The sequence below is a fragment of the Abramis brama genome (assembly GCF_963993115.1).
Source record: "Abramis brama genome assembly, chromosome: 23".
NCBI classification, from domain to species: domain Eukaryota; kingdom Metazoa; phylum Chordata; class Actinopteri; order Cypriniformes; family Leuciscidae; genus Abramis; species Abramis brama.
In genome coordinates this window covers 6,834,977-6,854,450 of record NC_139985.1, presented here as the reverse complement: position 1 = coordinate 6,854,450, position 19,474 = coordinate 6,834,977, and the positions used below count along the sequence as shown (strand labels likewise).

Here is a 19,474-nt window from a genome sequence, read left to right as displayed (position 1 = left end):
CTGAGATTGTAAATATTTCTTGAGATCACTGTATGTTGCAAAAACAAAATATTTTTGTAATAATTGTTCATGATTGTGTTTGAGATAGCTAGCTCATGCATGCTGATTATTCAAAGGCACTTGTTCCTCAAAGATCAGGTGAGCATTTGTTTTAGAGGAGCGCTGGCAGAAACTAGGGCAAAGGTCAATGTTAAGTGGTCATCTAAATATGTTCACTAGAAAGTGGCCCACTATCAGCCAGACTAATGCTGGCTTTGCACCAAAACGCTGTGTGATACGTGCTATTTATAAACCGCAGTGCCTGACCACAAAGGCGGCAGGGAATTTAGTACAGGCTGCTTTCAAGTCATGCATTTTCTGCAATAAATTTTTTTTTCAAAGTTAGAACGGGAAAACATACCTTCTCAGAATCTACTTGTGGGAATCGACACATCAACAGCACAAGTACCTGTTGGAAATCCCAGTATTTCATAATAATGAGCTGAATGGATAAATATAATGGCTAATGCAAATTCTGGTAAGCGATCAAGTATTCGGGTGTCACCTTCTCTTACATTATGAACTCTCTGACTGCTCCACTAAGGAATGGAGACTGCAGAAAATGTTCTTTGGGCCTGATCTGAGGTCAGGGTTTTAGCTCCTTATGCAGACGTTGGATAGTTTGGGTTGAGGAAGTGACTCACCAGAACAAAAAGTACCACATCTCGCAACACAAGGAATATTCTGAAATATTTCCAGTACGGACATGCAGTTCCTCAGAAAAAGTATTGAAAATGTTTATTTGCGATAAAAAGGGCCGATAACGAAAGCCCAAATCAACAACAGATGAAGTCTCTGGAGTGAACTGCACGATAGGACTTATGACTAAGACACATAGAGACACATCTTAAAAACACATATATTACATACACAGTGCGAGAGGTGCGTATCAAGTAATAGATTAGTACACAAAAAAGACACATATAAAGTTAATGAACACTCACAAACAGTACACACACACACACACAGAGCTGAAGCAGCTTTTTCAGGCCTTCACTGCTGGTGGTGGAAACAAGGACTTCCTCTGTGCACATGTGCGTTCCCTCCGATTATTCCTGATTATCAGTGAAACTGTCCGCTTTTCTTGCGTTTTATTTCTATTAATCCATCCATCTTCTGTTCATCTTTTGGAGAGCCCATCTATCTCCCTCTGTTTCCATTCTTGTCTGATCCTGCACTTTCCTTCGTGTCATTGATCCGTCTATTCTCCATCTCCAGTCCCTCATTGGCTACTGCATCCGCTTCCTCCACTCTTCTCCCCTGTCGCCGCTTTCTTGCGTCTCTTGTTCAGCAAGGGGTTACTGGAGGCATCTAAGTCTTTAATCTTCACCTGCTCGTAATCTACACGCATGGTGGCCAACGCACTGGTTAACTCTTCCTACAAACCAAGAGAAAGAAAGAAAGAAGAAAAATTAGAAAAGAAATGTAAATAGTATAACATACTTAACTTAAAGGTGCAGTAAGCAATTTCAGAGAAATGCTGTAACGTATTTTCCGCATCGCGGGAATGAAATCATATGGCCCTGTGGTTGCCGTCACTTACTGATCCAGCATCAGTGATACTTAGCAGTTGTATTTCCGATTTGAGCTTGAGCTTTAGAAATGCTTGGGAAAATGTAGCTTGTGTATCGCACGAAGCTTTATTTTGCTTTGCTTAAGCTTTGATAAACACACATCCACCCTTGAACTGTGTGTTCATGCGGAGTGGCGGAGCAATGAAGGGAGGGGTGTGTTTGTTTGTGTTGATTTCAAATACCAACAGTGTTCAACAACGATTCTCAGAAATCGCTTACTGCACCTTTAACTGTTGATTACTCACAAACCTGTTGATTTTACATTTACATTTAGTCATTTAGCAGACGCTTTTGTCCAAAGCAACTTACAAATTAGGACTAAATTAAGCGAGTCGTCATGAAGAGGCAAAAAACAACGCAAGAAGTGCTCAAAATACGAAGTTCAGGCATTATTCAGAGTAGCATAAGCCCGATAAGCGAGGTTTTATTGTGATTTTATTGTATTAATTTAATTTTATATATAAGGTAACACTTTAGTTTAGGGTCTAATTCTCACTATTAACTAGTTGCTTATTAGCATGCATATTAATAGGATATTGGCTGTTTATTAGTGCTTATAAAGCACATATTAATGCCTTATTCTGCATTAGCATATGCTACATCCCTTAATTCAAACCAATACCTAAACGTAACTACCTTACTAACTATTAAAAAGCAGTTAATATGTGGAGTTTATTGAGGCAAAAGTCATAGTTTAGTGTTTAGCTTAGTGAGAATTGGACCTTAATCTAATATATATATATATATATATATATATATAGATTTTTATCATTTTATTCTGTATTTATAAAGTATGTTAAATTCCATGGGTATATATTTCTAACACTTTGGCTGTTATTCAAATGAACTGGGTAGTTGCTTTGTTTCTGATATGTGGCTCCCCCTTGAGGATAAGGATGGTATTACAGATAATAATGCCCTTACAGATTATTACCAATCTTCAGTTTGTATGAGATATCACAAAAAAAAGAAAGAAAATTGGGTGACACTTTATTTGAAGGTGATGTACTTACTCAAATAATTACTGAGTAATATTTATTAACTACATGTACTTACTATAGAGTTACAGTTAGGTTTACACTGTAAAAAGTGAACAGTTGGATCAACTTAAAAAAATTACTTCAATTGGTAACACCTAAAGAAATTAAGTTTTCTCAACTTAAATTATCACGTTTTTCACGATAAAATGTGATAATTTAAGTTGAGAAAACTTATTTTCTTTAGGTGTTACCAATTGAAGTAATTTTTTTAAGTTGATCCAACTGTTCACTTTTTACAGTGTCTGGTTTAGTTAATTAGATACATAATTTATTCTTATTACTATAGAAGTACATGTAGTAACATGTAACTACGTCACCTTAAAATAAAGTGTTAATGAAAATAGAATTAAAAAGATACTGAAATGGTATTTGATATTATTCTAAACAGGTACTGTGATTCTCTCAATGGCCAGTGCATCCTGCGCTCACCTTGACCTCGTCCCACATCTCGCTGTCTTCCGCGAGCACTCGTGTGGTGTGGAGCGGCGTTTGGGGAACCACCATGGATTGCTGAAAGAAACGTCTCAGTGTTGGAACAGATGCAGTGAAATTATATCCAAGGGAACACATACAATCAGCTGAAATACTCACATTGATCCAGGGGTTGTTCATGAATTGTTCAATGGTCATTCTTTCACTGGGGTCAGTCTTCAAAAGTTGGTGAATCAACTGTTTGGCTGGAGGAGAATATTATAATATTATATATTAGTAAGAAGAACACGGCTGGTCCCCATCATCTAGATCAGTGTTTTCAATATTTTATTATTTGCATTATTTTATTCTATATTGTGTAACATCACTGTTGTTTTTTTTACTATATATATATATATAGTATATGTATATAGTAAAAAACAACAGTTATGTTACACAATATATACTGTATATATATATTTATATATGTGTGTGTCTGTACTAAATATTTTAATATATTTAAGAATAAATCTAACTATTATTATTATAATTTTATATCCATATTTAATATTCTTTTAAATAGCATGAATATATGATATTTCTAATGCTTTAAAAATAATAACAATAAAAAAGCATAAAAAAGGACACTAATTCAAATGAACAAATATGCAAAAGCTATGCTTTGCACTGAATTATGGAAAACATAATCAGAGATACATAAAACAGGTCCAAATGATTACACGTAGTTGTTGAAATGACAATCAAAACAAAATCGACACTGTCCTCTGGTGGTGAACAGCCAACATGAAGTTTGACTGGGTGAAAATACACATAAAATGCACCGTACCCTCCTCAGACACATCAGCCCACTCTGGTTTGGGAAACTCGTACTGGCCCATGCGGATCCGCCGCTTCATACCCGGTGAAATGGCCTGTCCTGTGTTGGAGTAGAACGGTGGGAATCCACACAACCTTTGTGTAACATGAAGAGGAGCAAAACAGTTTCAGCTAGTTTAATAGAAGCTAAAATGAACACCACAGCCTTTATATAACACTTAAGGTAACGCCCAAACCGAATCATTATACTTACAGGATGTACATGATCACACCAAGAGACCACATATCACATGATTTGTCGTATTTCTCAGGGCCTAAAACCTCCGGGGCTAGAGAAGAGATCATACGATTACTTTAGCAGACTAATTCTTCAAATAACTGTCTCTTTCTCTGTTTAAAGAGAGGTGAAGAATGTGACTTTTATGATAAGAGTGGCATTGATCTTACTGACCTACGTAATATGGCGTGTAGCAGGGCGTCTGTAACAGGTTATGCAGTGAAGTCTCTTTAGCAAAGCCAAAATCTGTTAATTTGAGAACTCCCACGTCTTCTTTACTATTGTAGAGCAGGTTCTCTGGCTGAGGAGGGCAGAACGATGCTTATTATATTATTATATTTATGATTCTTTATGCACTATCCCAGTTTGCTCAATATATTACTTGAATATAATGTTACTCTTATTCTTCTAGTTGGTGAAAACAGTTGATTGTTACCTTGATGTCTCTGTGTGCGATGTTCATGTTGTGCAGATACTGGATGGCTGTGCCGATGTCTCTCATGATCTCAGAGGCCTCTGCAGGAAGGTCAGAGGTCAGTTATACAGTGCCATTTCATGATTATAAGTCTAAGAGAATGGGGAACTTCTATTATCTCCACTATTCATTTCCTGCCTCAAAATATAAAATATATAAAACTAACTCATGGAAGTTATATGGGGAATTACATGGTAAATTAATCTCATCATAATCATAATTATAATGTTAATCATATTCAAACTAGCTCACCAACTAATATAACTAATATTGGAAATTAACCTCATCATAATTATGACCCTAATTAAGTTCATATTTAACTAACTAACTAACTAACTAACTAACTAACCAATGGAAAGTGTATAGGAAATTATCCATATTTATTGTAACCCATAACTAACAAAATCAACTAAATGGAAATTACGGGAATGGAAAAATATATGGGAAATGATTGTCCTCTTTATTTTTATTGTTAACTAAAAAAAACTAAACAACTAAAGAGAAATTACATGGTATATTAACTTCCTCTCCATATTCATAGTAAACAAACTAACTAACTATATCCTTAAACATTTTTACCATGTTCAATTTGGTGGCAATAGAAATTATGGTTCAGACTTGATATGTGAATGTGTGTGTGTGTGTGTGTGTGTGTGTGTGTGTGTGTGTGTGTGTGTGTGTGTGTGTGTGTGTGTGTGTGTGTGTGTGTGTGTGTGTGTGTGTGTGTGTGTGTGTGTGACAAATAATGGAATACAAATTCACACAATGTCAATATTAAAATATTCGAAAGCAACCATAAAAGGTTCACAATGTAAAATAAAGGAATTGGCAATATAGTTTCACATCAATATAAAATAATATAGATAATTTTTAGATACTATAAGAGAATCAGAAGGTAAATACCAATAGTAATACCAGTCATGTTTTTGGTCCCCATGAGGAAAACAGCTTATAAATCACACTATATGAAGTTTTCTGTGAGGGTTAGGGGATAGAATATAAAGTTTTTACAGTATAAAAATCTTTATGTCTATAAATATGTCCCCATAAAATATAAAAACCCAGCATGTGTGTGTGGCATTGTGCATATAAATGTGTGTACGTGCGTGCATGCATGAGTGTGCGCTATAAAAACAAAGAGTCAGATAAACCCACCTCGCTCAGTGAAGGCCTGGTCTCCTCTGGCCTGAATTCTGCTGAAGAGCTCTCCCCCCTCCATACTGACACACACACACACACACACACACACACACACACTTTCTAATTATACAGCTTAATGCACAAATTCACAATCACAATAAGCTGAGTTCCTTTCCCAGCTGAGCATGTGAAAAAAACAACAACAACTTATAGAAATGATGTGAATCATATTATTGCCAAAATGTCCAAAAGCAAGAGGGAGCGGGGAAATTAGCTCTAATTAAGGGATGTAACGTTTGTCTCGGACCATGACAGTCTCTCTCTCTCTCTCTCTCTCTCTCTTCTTCTCTGAGTGATGCACTTACACTCGCGCTCTCAGTCACCCCAGATAAAGCACATCACAGCCACTTAATACAGCACTCAAAGCCACCGTTTGATTAAACACAGCATGGAATACAAATCAAACATTTGTGGCTTTGAGTCCATGTCTGTTAGCTTTAAAGGGGTGGTATAATGCCCTTTTCACAAGATGTAAAATAAGTCTTTGATGTCCCCAGAGTGTGTATGTGAAGTTTTAGCTCAAAATACCCCACGGATATTTTTATATAGCACGTTAAAATTGTCACTTTTTGAGGGTGAGCAAAAACGCCCGTTTTGTGTCTGTTCCTTTAAATGCAAATGAGCTGCTGCTCCCGGCACAGAGGGCGGAGCTTCAAGAGATCGTGTCCTTTTACCTCACACAGATGTGCACTGAAAATTTCTAAAACTTTTAGCCTTTTATGTTCAAACCGGAGTCAGACAATGATGGAGAGACTCAAGAAGAAGTGACAACATGTAGAAGCAACAGGACATTTCGGAATGGTTAGTTGATGAATTTATGTAGCTTATGTGTAGCTATCTTCTAGTCATTGATTAGCATATTCTGTCTTGATAATCTATAATTCGTGTTCCGGGGGCGGGGTTTATGTAAATTCTAGGGTTGATGTCACTAACCCGGGAGGAATGTGGTGTAGTCCCTACCAGCCGTTTGTTGTAGTCCTTAAAAAGCGATTTCTTTAAAAGAAAATATCTCCCTTTGCTTTGAACTTTGAGCATTGTAACTTTGCAGATGTTGTTTATGCTCAAACAGCAACATTACACACTAACTAAAGTTAGAAAAGTGAAATCATAATCAACCACCACTTTAATGTTGTCTATGGGGAAAGCTAGCAAAATTCACTTATCATTTATAATTTACAGTCTGTCTTTGTTTAATCAGAAGCTTTCTAGAATGTCACACTCCATAATAACACACATGCAACAATCATGATTCATGACTGCTTTACTATTAAGACTACTGGATTTATTTTAAAGGGATGAGCCCTTTAATGTTTTTATGGGTTGATTTATTTTACAGTGTTTTTAAAGTCTGAAACAATACAGTCCAAACGGACAAGAATAAAATGGAAAAACCAGTGAGGCATTACTAGTGAAAGGGAGAACTGAAACCTTCACTTAGAGCAAGACTGTGACTCAGGATCACAAGATATCATTGTCTTGTCTTTATAAAAATGAAATGTCACTAGTCAAGGACCTTGACTGACTGCATAAAAAGAACTGTACTGTTTCTGGCAGATGAGCATGATGGAAAATTACCGTTGACAGGACTCACCATTCCATAATTATGAGAAGACATTTTTTCCCACGATACATGTTTTCATAGATGCTGAGGATCCGAACTATATGTGGCCCTCCGGATACTCGCCAGTGCAGTTCCACTTCTCTCTGGGCTTTGGGACACTCATATAGAATCTAAAGAAACGAGAAAAAAGATGCACACTGTCACTCTTTTATATTTTATTAAAAAAAACGTATAACCGTTCAAAAGTTTTAGGTCAGTACTATTTTTTTTTAAAGAAATTAATGATTTTATTCTGCAAAGATGTACAAAATTGACAGTACAGACATTTATAATGTTTCAAAATGTCAAAGAAATGCTGTTCTTTTAAACTTTCCATTCATCAAAAAAATCCGGAAAAAAATTAGAATGAAGCAAATCAGCAAATCAAAAAGCAAATCAGCATATTAGAATGATTTCTGGAGGATCAGTGACACTGAAGACTGGAGTAATTCAGCTTTGCATCACAGGAATAAATTAAATTTTAATATATGTTAAATTAGAAAACAGTTATCTTAAATTGCAATAATATTAATTTCAATACAATATTAACATTTTTACTATATTTATGAACACTTTTGAATATTTATTTACTTGAATATATATTTTTTTAATTCATTAAAAATAATAATAAATGTTAAATAATATTATAATAATATAATATAATATTTACCATATAAATACTGTTTAATGTAGTATTTTAATATAATATTTTTAAGATTATTTATAAAATATTTATTGCTTTGTTGACAGCATATGTGGCCCTTTTTCGTCTGTGGTAATCGACAGCATGTCACAGATGCTTAAATCGTTTTCAGCCTGGAACATCGCTTTATTAAAAGTCCACCGCTTTGCAGACACTTGCTGTCCATTAAAGAAGAACAGTTATGCAATAGCTTGTTTCATATAAAAGAAAAGAACATTTCTATTAATTTACCACACTGTCCGCACATTCAGTATAGAAAATATTTCTGTGTGTCCGTCCTTTCTCTCTCCTTAAGTGGGATGTCACACACACACACACAGCGTGCACTGGAACAGAGCGAGACCTTGACATTGCACATGCATCCCATCAGAGTGTATTTTAGGGACGTTAAAGCTTCTGCTGCTGTAACTCCCAGTGTTACCTCTTGGTTAAGAGCCTTTTAGCGTTTTGTGTCACTTTTAAAGAACATGATGTCTTTGATACTGACTGTAATAGTTTACTGTTGTCATAGCAGCTATTTACTACAACCAGCCTATAGCTTATAATCACACAGGACGTCTTAAAGGGAGAGTTCACCCAAAAATGGAAATTTTGCCATCATTTCAAACCTGTATGACTTCCTTTCTTCTGTGGAACACAAAAGAAGATATAAAAAAAAAAAAAAAAAAAAAAACAACAACTTTTTTGTCCATTAAATGGAAGTCAGTCGTTTCACATATGAACAAAAAAAGGAAGACATTTTTAAAATATCTTAAAATATCTGTTTATTACTCTCGTTGGTGTTCATTCTGTCATATAAAAAACAATTTTTGACCCGAATAAAACCAGTTTAAAAGGCATCATATGAAACACAATTACTAGCAAAGAAATGTGCTATATCCATTTACACATTTTAAAAAGTTCAGTAATTGCTTACATGCAAGTACACAGAAATGGGGGTCTGGTATTAATTTCTATCAATTAAAGCCCAAAAGCTGTTTGAACCACTTGCGGAAGTGTGAACTGCACTCAATTTGATTTGACTCCCACCCACATTGTCTCTGTCTCTGCAGTTGATAAACTAAAAGTTCAGTGTGTGTATAGATATGTGTGGGTGAAAAAGATGCGTGTTGCGTTTGCTTTCCGACTAACAGCAGCCGAGTCATTTAACAGAGATGCCCGTGGGTAGGAGTTTCAAGGGCAGTGTTGTGAATGACTGACTGGGGTAACCTTTATTAGTTCAGATTCACAGAGATGCAGAAACCACCTACAAATAAAAAAACTACAAAAAAGCAACCGTAGCTGTAGAATCAGAGGGGAAGAGAAGTCAGGAAACTCCTTTTACAACAACACAGAACAGAAGCTGTGGCTGGAAGAAAACCATGAGGGTATACAGACAACACACACATGCATTAAATCACATTTGCACTGGTTTTGCTGCATAAGTTTTTTTTGTAAAAGTATTAATTTCTAAAGGAAAATGGCATCTAATGAGAGCACTGTAAGTTTACGCGTTTGTTAGCACTAGACAATGAACACTTAGTGGTATTTTCTATTTCTATTGTTGCTCACACCTATTACAAGTGCATATTCAACAACCCAGAACACACTAGTACATGCATAGCAATGCCTTAGTATCACCTAGAACACCAGGACCTGCATAGCAACACCCTGGTAACAGCCCAATACACCCTAGGACCTGCATAGCAACGCCCTGGTAACAGCCCAATACACCCTAGGACCTGCAGCAACGCCCTGGTAACAGCCCAATACACCCTAGGACCTGCAGCAACGCCCTGGTAACAGCCCAATACACCCTAGGACCTGCATAGCAACGCCCTGGTAACAGCCCAATACACCCTAGGACCTGCAGCAACGCCCTGGTAACAGCCCAATACACCCTAGGACCTGCATAGCAACGCCCTGGTAACAGCCCAATACACCCTAGGACCTGCATAGCAACGCCTTACATAAGAGTAAGGGGAAATCTGGAAATTTTGAGAGATTTTATGATTTATCGGGATTATAAAAATGTATTTGTGGATTTTTACCATTACAGGCTGGTAGTTTACACACACTGTGGACACACATCTGAGTTCAAACACCTTATAAAAGTTAATTTTGCATAATAGGTCCCCTTTAAGGCCAGTAATAATATGTATAACTCTCTGGTGATGTTTGGACGTTTTGTTTTTTAGAATTTTTTACTTCATCGGAATGGTATGAAACTTGGTAAAGGTTTTGGCACTTGCTGTGTGAACACACACACACACACACACACACACACACACACATAAATCATGGACATGATTTGAAAAGGTTAAATTATCCTGAAAAAAAATAGTCACACTTTTGTATTGTTCGCGGTCAAAAATGACCACATTGGAAATGAATGGGAGATGAATTTAATTTATTGGAAACGTTTGGTACTGTGCACAAACAAATTCTTACTGAAAGCTCATTTTAGATATCAACCTCAAATTTGGAACACAGCTTGTTTGGATTTATGGCTTTGATTTTCTCACAGTTTTAGAGCAAAATATATATTTCATATAAAAATTGAAAATTTTATTTTTGTGCATTTTTCATAACAATAAATGTAAAATATTATAACTTTTTTCAAGTTCACTTTTTTAAACTTCAGCAATTATCTGTCAAGTGTTAAAAAGAGACCAAACTGAAGCATTAAAAATGTATGACCGTTTAAGTTGGAAATTTATTTTCAGGTCCATGCTCAAAAAGTGAATAAATGGATTATAACTACTGCATAAATATAATTTAGTCCCATTAAATCCCCTAAAAATACAAAATATTAAATAAAAAATATTATCAAACTAAAATATAGTACAATAATTTAATTGAAATAAAAAAAAGGCAGTCATTTTTGACCAACACACAAACAGCACCAAAGGGATAATAATGCGAAATTGTATTTACCGTGAAAGCAATCAGTTTGCTGAACTTAGACAGTATATGCAATAGGCAGTTCATCAGAACGTTTGCAGAGATTGATAGCAGAATGCATGATGGATATATTGACCATTTAAGCTTTATGACTGCATTTAATTTCCTGAATACTGCCTCAGGATTTAATAGTCTCAGCAGTAAAATTAACCGTCTATAGACTTCGTCCTGGTTTCTGTTTAGTAAATAACATTTGTTTAATTGAGTCATTCAATTGAATGGGATGGATGCTGTTAAAATGAAGCTCATTTTATTTTTTACAGTTAGTGTAAAATATTTATAATAGTGAATGTAACCAGAAGGTTTCTGTGACCACAGTTTCCTTAAAACAAACCTTACACAACTGAAAACGGACTGGGGAATTACATCTTCTAGAAACCACATTTCAGTTTCACCTCAGAAACATTTACAAGTGTGGGGGTTTTGTCATTCTGGTCTGTTTTGTCATTTGAAGCATCTCAACTTGATTTATTTGAGGTCGGCGTAATCGTAACCATGTTACACTAGTCAAACAGAGTGTTACTTTCCATATTTGTCCAAATCACGTTTTATGATACCACGTGAAACATGACACTTTGATCTGTCTAAAATAAGACCCTTGTGAAAGACACCACAGCATGACACAGCAGTGTATTCTTATCTTATACTGTTTATTGCGTCTGCAGTAAAAAATCACTGAAAACTATTGGGACAGAGTTCGAGTTTTAAAGTGAAAGTGAAAGTGACACGTGACGGCCAAGTATGGTAACCCATACTTGGAATTTGACCTCTGCATTTAACCCATCCAAGTTAATGCACACACATTAGGAGCAGAGTAGTGAGTAGTTAACACACACACACTGCAAACGTGGATACACACACCCAGAGCAGCGGGCAGCCTTGCTCAAGGGCACCTCAGTCATTTCCCACCGGTCCAGCAACCTTTGGGTTACCAGTCCAACTCCCTAACCACTAGGCCATGACTGCCCCCTGACTGAGTTTAATTCATAGCCCAGATTTTGCTTATGTATACTCTTATGAAAACATGATGTCGCTTACTGTTCCTTTCCTTTAAAGCGGTGGCGCCGTCACCATCCGTGCTTGAACGGATAAATGCACTCAGAAATATGTCAAAATGTCCATCTTGGGGACTTTTTAACTTAAACGCATTCAATTATGTTTTCAGTGAATATAAACAGCTGGGAAAGTAATCGAATGCTTGTCACTGTATTAGGTCTGCGCATTCTGTCTTAAAGTGACAGCAGCCTAATAAACCCGCTGCTCTCTCTGTCACTTAATGTTAATCAAATAGCAAAAGAAAATGAGAAAATCATTCACTGCTCTTCACTGAATAACATTAGTTACTTTACTAAGAATCAATGTGTATTTAATTCATACAGTGAAGACTATGCAATGTTAAAACAATTTATTTATTTTACATTTGATCACTTTATTTAATTTTTGTATAGGCTATTATTAGTAGTAGGCTAAATTGTAAAAAAAAAAAAAAATGTATGTTTTATTTGTCCAACTGATTTAATATTTTTCTTGTATTACTGAACGTTTCAACTCGTTGTTGGTTGACAGTGAAACTGCTCTGAAAGAATGGATTAAGGGGATTTTATGAACGCACTGACAGGGGCCTCCGGATAAAGTTTTGCTTAGGGCCCCCAGAACTCTAGGACCGGCACTACTGACCCTCCCAAATAATGAACTTCTACAAACACATTGGCAGCTCTTGCAAATTCGCCATACAGCTCTGTCACATTCTGCCTTCTCAGTTTCTCCCTTTCTCCACAAATTTCCACACCCTTGCATATAAAACATGAAGCGCCTTCAATATGAACCTTGCAGCACACTATGAAATATGGCAGGATTGAATAAAGGCTGAATCCTGAACAATGGCTGGACCCTGAATGTAGAATCTGTGTGGAAAGATGAACTCAAACACTGAACAGAGAGTTGGCAGTGCCAGGGCTGTAATATGAACCAGTCGAGCATTCGGGAGCTGGCTGCACAATGGGAACGGTGAAAGGCCATTGAACAGGGCTCACACATCTTTTCTTTGCCATTTTACCACCACGGTACTTTATTAGATTATGGAAGAAATATTGCTTAAGCATGAAACAAGGTCTTATTGACTGTGTATATATACACTGTGTATATATTCTACATCTATATATTATATAGATGTAGAATATATATGCAATTTAATTTAGTATAGACATATAGTAAAACATAAATTATATCTTTCTCTTGGTTTGTGTATATATATATATATATATATATATATATATATACATGTTTCGGTTATGTATTCAGTTTCAACAATTCAACGATCCATCAATTATTCCTTATTTGACTGTAAGTTATAAGTTATGTAATTACATAAGAACAGAGGTGAATGTTTTTGTTTGGCTGTCCTGGGAAGAAGTTGACCTTTTAAGGTAGGAATGCTTCCTCGAAGTTTTTAACTCAGGGACCAAGAACCACCACTTCCACTGGACTACATGTGCTAGGACAGGTTTGCAGGTTGCAATATAGAGATGGCAGTGTAATAAATAGTTCGATCAGGCTGTAAGATATCTTTTCTTTGTTGGCAGCCGTTCAAGTCCAATATGGGAAATCAAGAGTGAATTAAATGAATTAGATTTAAAGGATGGCTTCCGTCCAGCTAAACAGAGTGGATTAAACAGCACCTATACACTCACATTCATTACACTTAGCAGTCAACATGCTACTTAATTAAAAGCCAGCCGAGATGGACAGCTCTGCCCTATGTCTGTTTACCCTGTGATTAAAAAGCAGAGAGGATATTGGGCAATAAATTACACCTGAATGACTCATGAGATCAGGTCAATTTGATTTTCATTGTGTCCCAGCACAATGAGATTCATTTAGGACAGCAACTATCTTACAACAAAACCCTCAGGACAATAAGCATCAAAAGCTGCTTATTTACATTTGCCAGTGTCATTAGCATAATAATGAGCGATGGTTCTATCATTCCCAATATTTGGGATGGTAGTTATGTCAGTCGAGCGCAAGTGAGAACCGGTGAGTCTCTGGCCACTGTGATCACATTGGCTCTGTGTCATATTCAAATCCTGACTTCAAATCATTATGAGAGACGCTGAACATCTATTTCCGGTCAGTTGCTGTTTAAACCAAGTTAGATATCTTCCACGAAGTTGTAAAGCGCTACAAGAACAGGTGCAGTCCAGACTTGCCAAACCAGACGGCCAGAAAAACAACAAAGGGACAGGGTTATTTAAGGTTATTTAGGTTATTATAAGTTATTTCAACTAACTACCCAAAGTAAAAAAAGCGTGAATGACATCATTACCCAAAGTTTTTGTACACTTCACATTTCTTTAAGTTCCTCCCGTAAATTTCCCCAAAATATTATTTATATTTCTAATTAGTATTTATTTAAATAATATAATAATTATTAATTTATTATATTCAGGTTAAAAATGAATATAAAAATATTAAATGTTTTAAATTATAATATGACTTACTATAACAAACTTAATCAACACAAATGACACTTTCTCTCTATTTTCTTCGATGTACTCTATGCACATATTGAGTTCCTCGATCCAGCTGGATTATACTGGACAGTAAATCCATGTCCGTGATGCCACGTGGGTGACATGTTTCCACTGCACTGCCCGGATGCTGTGTGTCACACCTCATCTCCTTAAAGAGCTAAGTCAGATCCGGTAACCCTATGACTGGTGGACCTCCAGTTTCTAAGAACCAGAGCACTGTGTAACCCCAACTCAGTGACCCTTTTTACATGAGGTATGGTGATATGACCCATATGCACCCGCATAAAGTGACACTTAATACAAGAAAATTAACCGTTTTCTGTGACATCAGGTGCTAGAACTAATAGCGAAGACATAATTATTTACTCTCTTGGCTATTAAAACAAAACTAGCTCAAGGAAAATCTACAGCCACACAAAGATTTAAACTTGTATTTGAAACTGCGTTTTTAAATACAAGTTTAAATCTTTGTGTGGCTGTAGATTTTCCTTGAGCTAGTTTTAAAAAACTGCGTTTTTTCAAAGCTGTCATATATAGGAGAACCACAGATATCTATAGGCTAAAGAATTAATGTAAAGATTTTACATTAAGAAATCTTTGGGTAACACTTTATTTTGGTGGTCCCTTTTGAACATTCGGTTGACTACACGTAACTTTGCAACTAGGCCTACATGTCAACAAACTCTCATCAGAGTATTGGTAGTCTGTCTGCTTAATATCCGCTAACTCCTTATTGTGATGGTCCTCCAACATACATTCTACAGACTATAAATAACTTTACAACTACATGCCAACTTATTCTAACCCTACCAGTCTACTAATACTCTACTAACACTCTCTAATGAGAGTGAATAGACATGTAGTAGGTAGGTGCAACTTTATAGTCAACAGAATGTGTTAAAGGGACCTTCAAAATCAAGTGAAACCAATATTTCTACCTCAAATCACTATTATATTCATACAAACTAGTCTAACCCATAATCTTAATATTGTAAAAAGAAGTTAATGTCCATATTTGTTAACCGTTATTGCAGAACAAGGTTTATTATGCTAGTTGACCGAAAACATATTATACGAGTTGAGTCAACTCCCCATTATAGGTAAATCCAGACATCTGGATCCCCATTACAACATGTGTGAAATTTACCTTCAGCGCGCACTTTTGTCCGGTTTTCTTATTGTAGCACTCCACTACTTTGCCGTTGACACCCAGACCCAACACTTGACTGGAGATTTTGTAGTCATCAGTCACGGCATGGCGTTTGATTTCCAGTTTGGGATAGACGGGCAGGGGGAACTGAGTGGAGTCGGTGTCTGCGGACTCGTTCTCTGGGTGAGACGCGGCGCTCTCGCTCGCCTCTGTCTTCTCGCTTTGCGCTTCGGGCTTCGGCTCGGGCTCGGACGCGTCCGCGTTGTGTGTTTCAGACTTTCCATTCTGTAGCATTTTTCAGTGCAGATGAAATTAAGGTAGGCTAGCTATTAGAGGCACAACGTGGCTGAAGAGGGTCTTTAAAAATCCACAGATAAACTATCCGCGCGGGTCCCGCTGTCAGCAAGTGACGCTGTTCCGAAAATACACTACTGATGAATTCCTGTGATGACTTGTGGTTACAGAATTACTGCACATTTACCAGAAATAAGTCGCTTGCTTGTATTTAGATACGCTACATATAAATAAAATGCCGGTTTCAACATTTCAAATTGAAGATTATCAAAAATAAAGTTTAACGAATAATTAAAATGTCCTTATAAATAAGATTTTGTCCAGTTATTAGAATGAATTCAAAAACAGTGATATCTAATTATAAAAGTAATATTCACGTTGAGTAGAAAAGGTCCCAGTTAAAAAAAAATGTTATAGGGTAAATGAAAAAGAAAGTGTCTTTTGTCCTGCGGAGTTCCCGTCATTGACTGTAAAAACCGCTGTGTGTGTGTGTGTGTGTGTGTCTGTGCTCACATGGGGTCAGTGTCTGTAGCGGAAACGCGAGCTCTTGAACCGATAGTCTCTTAAAGGAGCCGCGCAGATTTATTTTTGATCGAGACGACCAGAGAAAATGTTACAATTTCTTCCAAATCAGATTGAGACACCTAGAATACGCCTGCAATAATCACAATTTTAATTCATACAAACACCTCATTCAAAATATACACCGTAACAGTGTTAATTTATGTCACTGTCTAATGTTTAGTGTTGTTATGGTTAAACTATTGAAACTATTTTTCATTTATTCAAATAAAGCTTAAATAAAACAAATTATAAATATTAGAGAAAAAATACAGAAAATTGCCCTGGCAACTAACTGAAACAGAAAAACTAATGAAAATTAAAAAAACACATAACAAAATTACTGAAACAAACTAAAATTAAAACAAAAACTGAAAATATAAAAATAAAAGCTAATTTAAAATATTAATAAATACTATGATAGTATATAAATATACTAACTAATAACTAATATACAGTACGTTATACATGTATACTGTATGTATAACTGATTTAAAATGTTAATTTCCAGAGATATCTTGATATCAGTGCAGAAAATGATTGTGCATTTTTTCTGCATTTTTCCCATGTTTGTTCAAGCTGTTGTGTGTGTATAAATGAAAACGTGTGTGAGTGAGAGTCTAGTAGTCAAGTGCACAGATCAACGCCACACCCTGTTTGATCCAGTGCCCCTGGGTACGATCTGTGGGCAGCTCAACTGATATCACGTAGTTGGTTGAGTGCCCGGTGGTAGAGAGAGTTCCTGAGGAGGAAAAACAAAACTTTTCAGAACTGTGGTAAAACATAAACCAAATTCTCATATAAATCACAATGACTCCACAGCATGTAGAGTGATAAAACATTAACAAAAGATTGTGGCAAGTTTCACAAAGAAATGCTATTCAAATTGCTCACCAGCACGAGTAAGAGTTTTGTAGATAGGACACACGTAGATTCCAGATAGAGGGGGTTTGCGGTTGGGAACGGGTACCATCCAGATAACAGCCATCTCTGTGTAGAGCTCTTTGGGATGGGATTCAGCAAGCTGGCCTGTCTCTGCATCCCAGCGTGCCCCTTCCAGAAACAGACCGTGGATGAAGCAGCCCATGTCGGGCCTCTCAGTCAGCTCTGCTACTGCTTCCTTCATAACCTAAAAGAGGGTAAGGTAATAAAACAAAAAGAATGATTAAGACTTTTGGTTCTTGTAAAAAAAATAATCCCCATGCTGTTTAGATATGCAAGAGAACGTTCTATTCCAATGTTTGACCTTCTCAGGTATATTGTACTTCTCTTAATGGTCTATCAAATATCAAGCTTGCTTTGAGAGCTTAATATGGAAACATAGTTGAGGCTTCAAATTGAATTACACCTAGAAAGCCTTGCTGTTGAAAGCAGATTATGCACCTTAAAGTCAAATGCAATGGTGTCAATGGAGACCAGAGAGCCACGCGCAAAGTTCTGCAGGGTTCCTGTGAGGAAGGCCTGGGGGAAGAAGAACCCACTGATCCAGAATACAGCAGGAATGCCATCTGAGATCCAGTTCTGCAAAAAGCTGATACGCTGGACCAGATCTGACACCCAGGAGGCCAAAGGCTTAAGAGACGGATATGCCTGGAAAAAATATAAAAAGAAGAATTTTATGGTAGCTGTGTCCCATTTAAAAAAAGTCTAAACTCTAAGCCTAAATAATCATAGAGCAAACTCTGATTTCAGTTACATGCACAAGAGCATTTGCATAGTTTTATATAGTCATTCCCCAAATTCTGATTATGTCTTGCATGGTTAACATTCGGGAGATTCTTGCCTTGGCCTTCCATATTTCTGGAACAGCGTTGATGAACAGACTGTTAGACATCAGCTCCAGTTCAGAAGACATAACCACCAAACCCTTCAAAGCCTTCACTTGATCACAGAGACTCTGGGAAATCACTGATAACAACTTATTATATCTGTGAAAGTGATAGAGAGGTGCATTTTTAGTGTGCTTAGCGACTAAGTGGATTGTAATCTACTTGTTTTCTAAACGCACACAAACGATTAAAAATGGATCGATTAAGGATACAGGAAAAAAGCAATATAATTACAATTTAAAATAGCTTTTTTCTATTTGAATATATTTTAAATTGTAATTTATTCCTGTGTTGAAAATCATTACTGCAGTCTTCAGTGTCACATGATCCTTCAGAAATAATTAAAATATGCTGATTTACTGGTCAAGAAACATTTCTTATTATTACCAATGTTGAAAACAGTTGCTGCTTAATATTTCTGTGGAAACTGTGATACATTTTTTCAAGATTGAATAAAAGTATTAACTTCTTTAAAAAATAAATCACACTGAACCCAAACTTTTGTATGGTAGTGTATATTTAAAGGTCTTTGTATGTCATTTATACATTAATAATGCACATTTTAAAAACTTACCTTATAACCTCCTGAACTAGGACAGTGTTCATAGATTCTTCATACATCACTGGGTATTTCTTCATGACCTCCTGCACGTTAATGAGATTAGGAATCTTCTCCACAATCCCCTCCACTATTTCCTCTATGATCTTAATGTGTAGATGAGAAAAGAGCGTGCATTAAATCTAAAAAGCATACGCATTTTACATTATCATTTTACATAACAGGCTGTAAGAAAAATCCACAATTTCAGTGTTAACAGTGCAGTCGCTATGTTAATCGGCACACTGCTATGCATTTGAAAACACATGGATACTATCAAAAAGAAAAAGCGTTACTTTTTAAAATGCTTAGGAGGAACATCACTTTTTTCAAAACAATTTTAATGACCCCAAACATTTGAACGGTGGTGTACATATTTTTGGAAAAGAAAATTGGTATATAAAATTTAC

General features: G+C 36.2%; 2 protein-coding genes across 2 annotated transcripts in view; both read right to left on the bottom strand.

The window, feature by feature from the left end:
* Nucleotides 1-760: 760 nt before the first annotated feature.
* On the bottom strand, nucleotides 761-16,578 carry mapkapk3 (MAPK activated protein kinase 3). Its single transcript, XM_084101632.1, has 10 exons — nucleotides 15,780-16,578; nucleotides 7,445-7,584; nucleotides 5,809-5,873; nucleotides 4,615-4,694; nucleotides 4,353-4,479; nucleotides 4,155-4,230; nucleotides 3,912-4,036; nucleotides 3,245-3,330; nucleotides 3,083-3,163; nucleotides 761-1,417 (listed from the first exon to the last, which is right to left on the bottom strand). Exons 1-10 carry the CDS (start codon nucleotides 16,074-16,076, stop codon nucleotides 1,262-1,264), a joined length of 1,233 nt encoding a protein of 410 aa, XP_083957758.1. The 5' UTR covers nucleotides 16,077-16,578; the 3' UTR covers nucleotides 761-1,261.
* A 93-nt stretch (nucleotides 16,579-16,671) lies between these two features.
* Nucleotides 16,672-19,474, bottom strand: part of dnah1 (dynein, axonemal, heavy chain 1) — a gene marked incomplete at its 5' end in the record, with an annotated part of 36,235 nt that continues 33,432 nt past the window's right edge. The window contains 5 exons of the mRNA XM_084101292.1: nucleotides 16,672-17,379; nucleotides 17,532-17,766; nucleotides 18,021-18,227; nucleotides 18,421-18,565; nucleotides 19,041-19,171. Coding sequence (XP_083957418.1) covers nucleotides 17,258-17,379; nucleotides 17,532-17,766; nucleotides 18,021-18,227; nucleotides 18,421-18,565; nucleotides 19,041-19,171 — 840 coding nt within the window. The 3' untranslated portion in view covers nucleotides 16,672-17,257. The remainder of the gene's footprint in view (nucleotides 17,380-17,531; nucleotides 17,767-18,020; nucleotides 18,228-18,420; nucleotides 18,566-19,040; nucleotides 19,172-19,474) is intronic.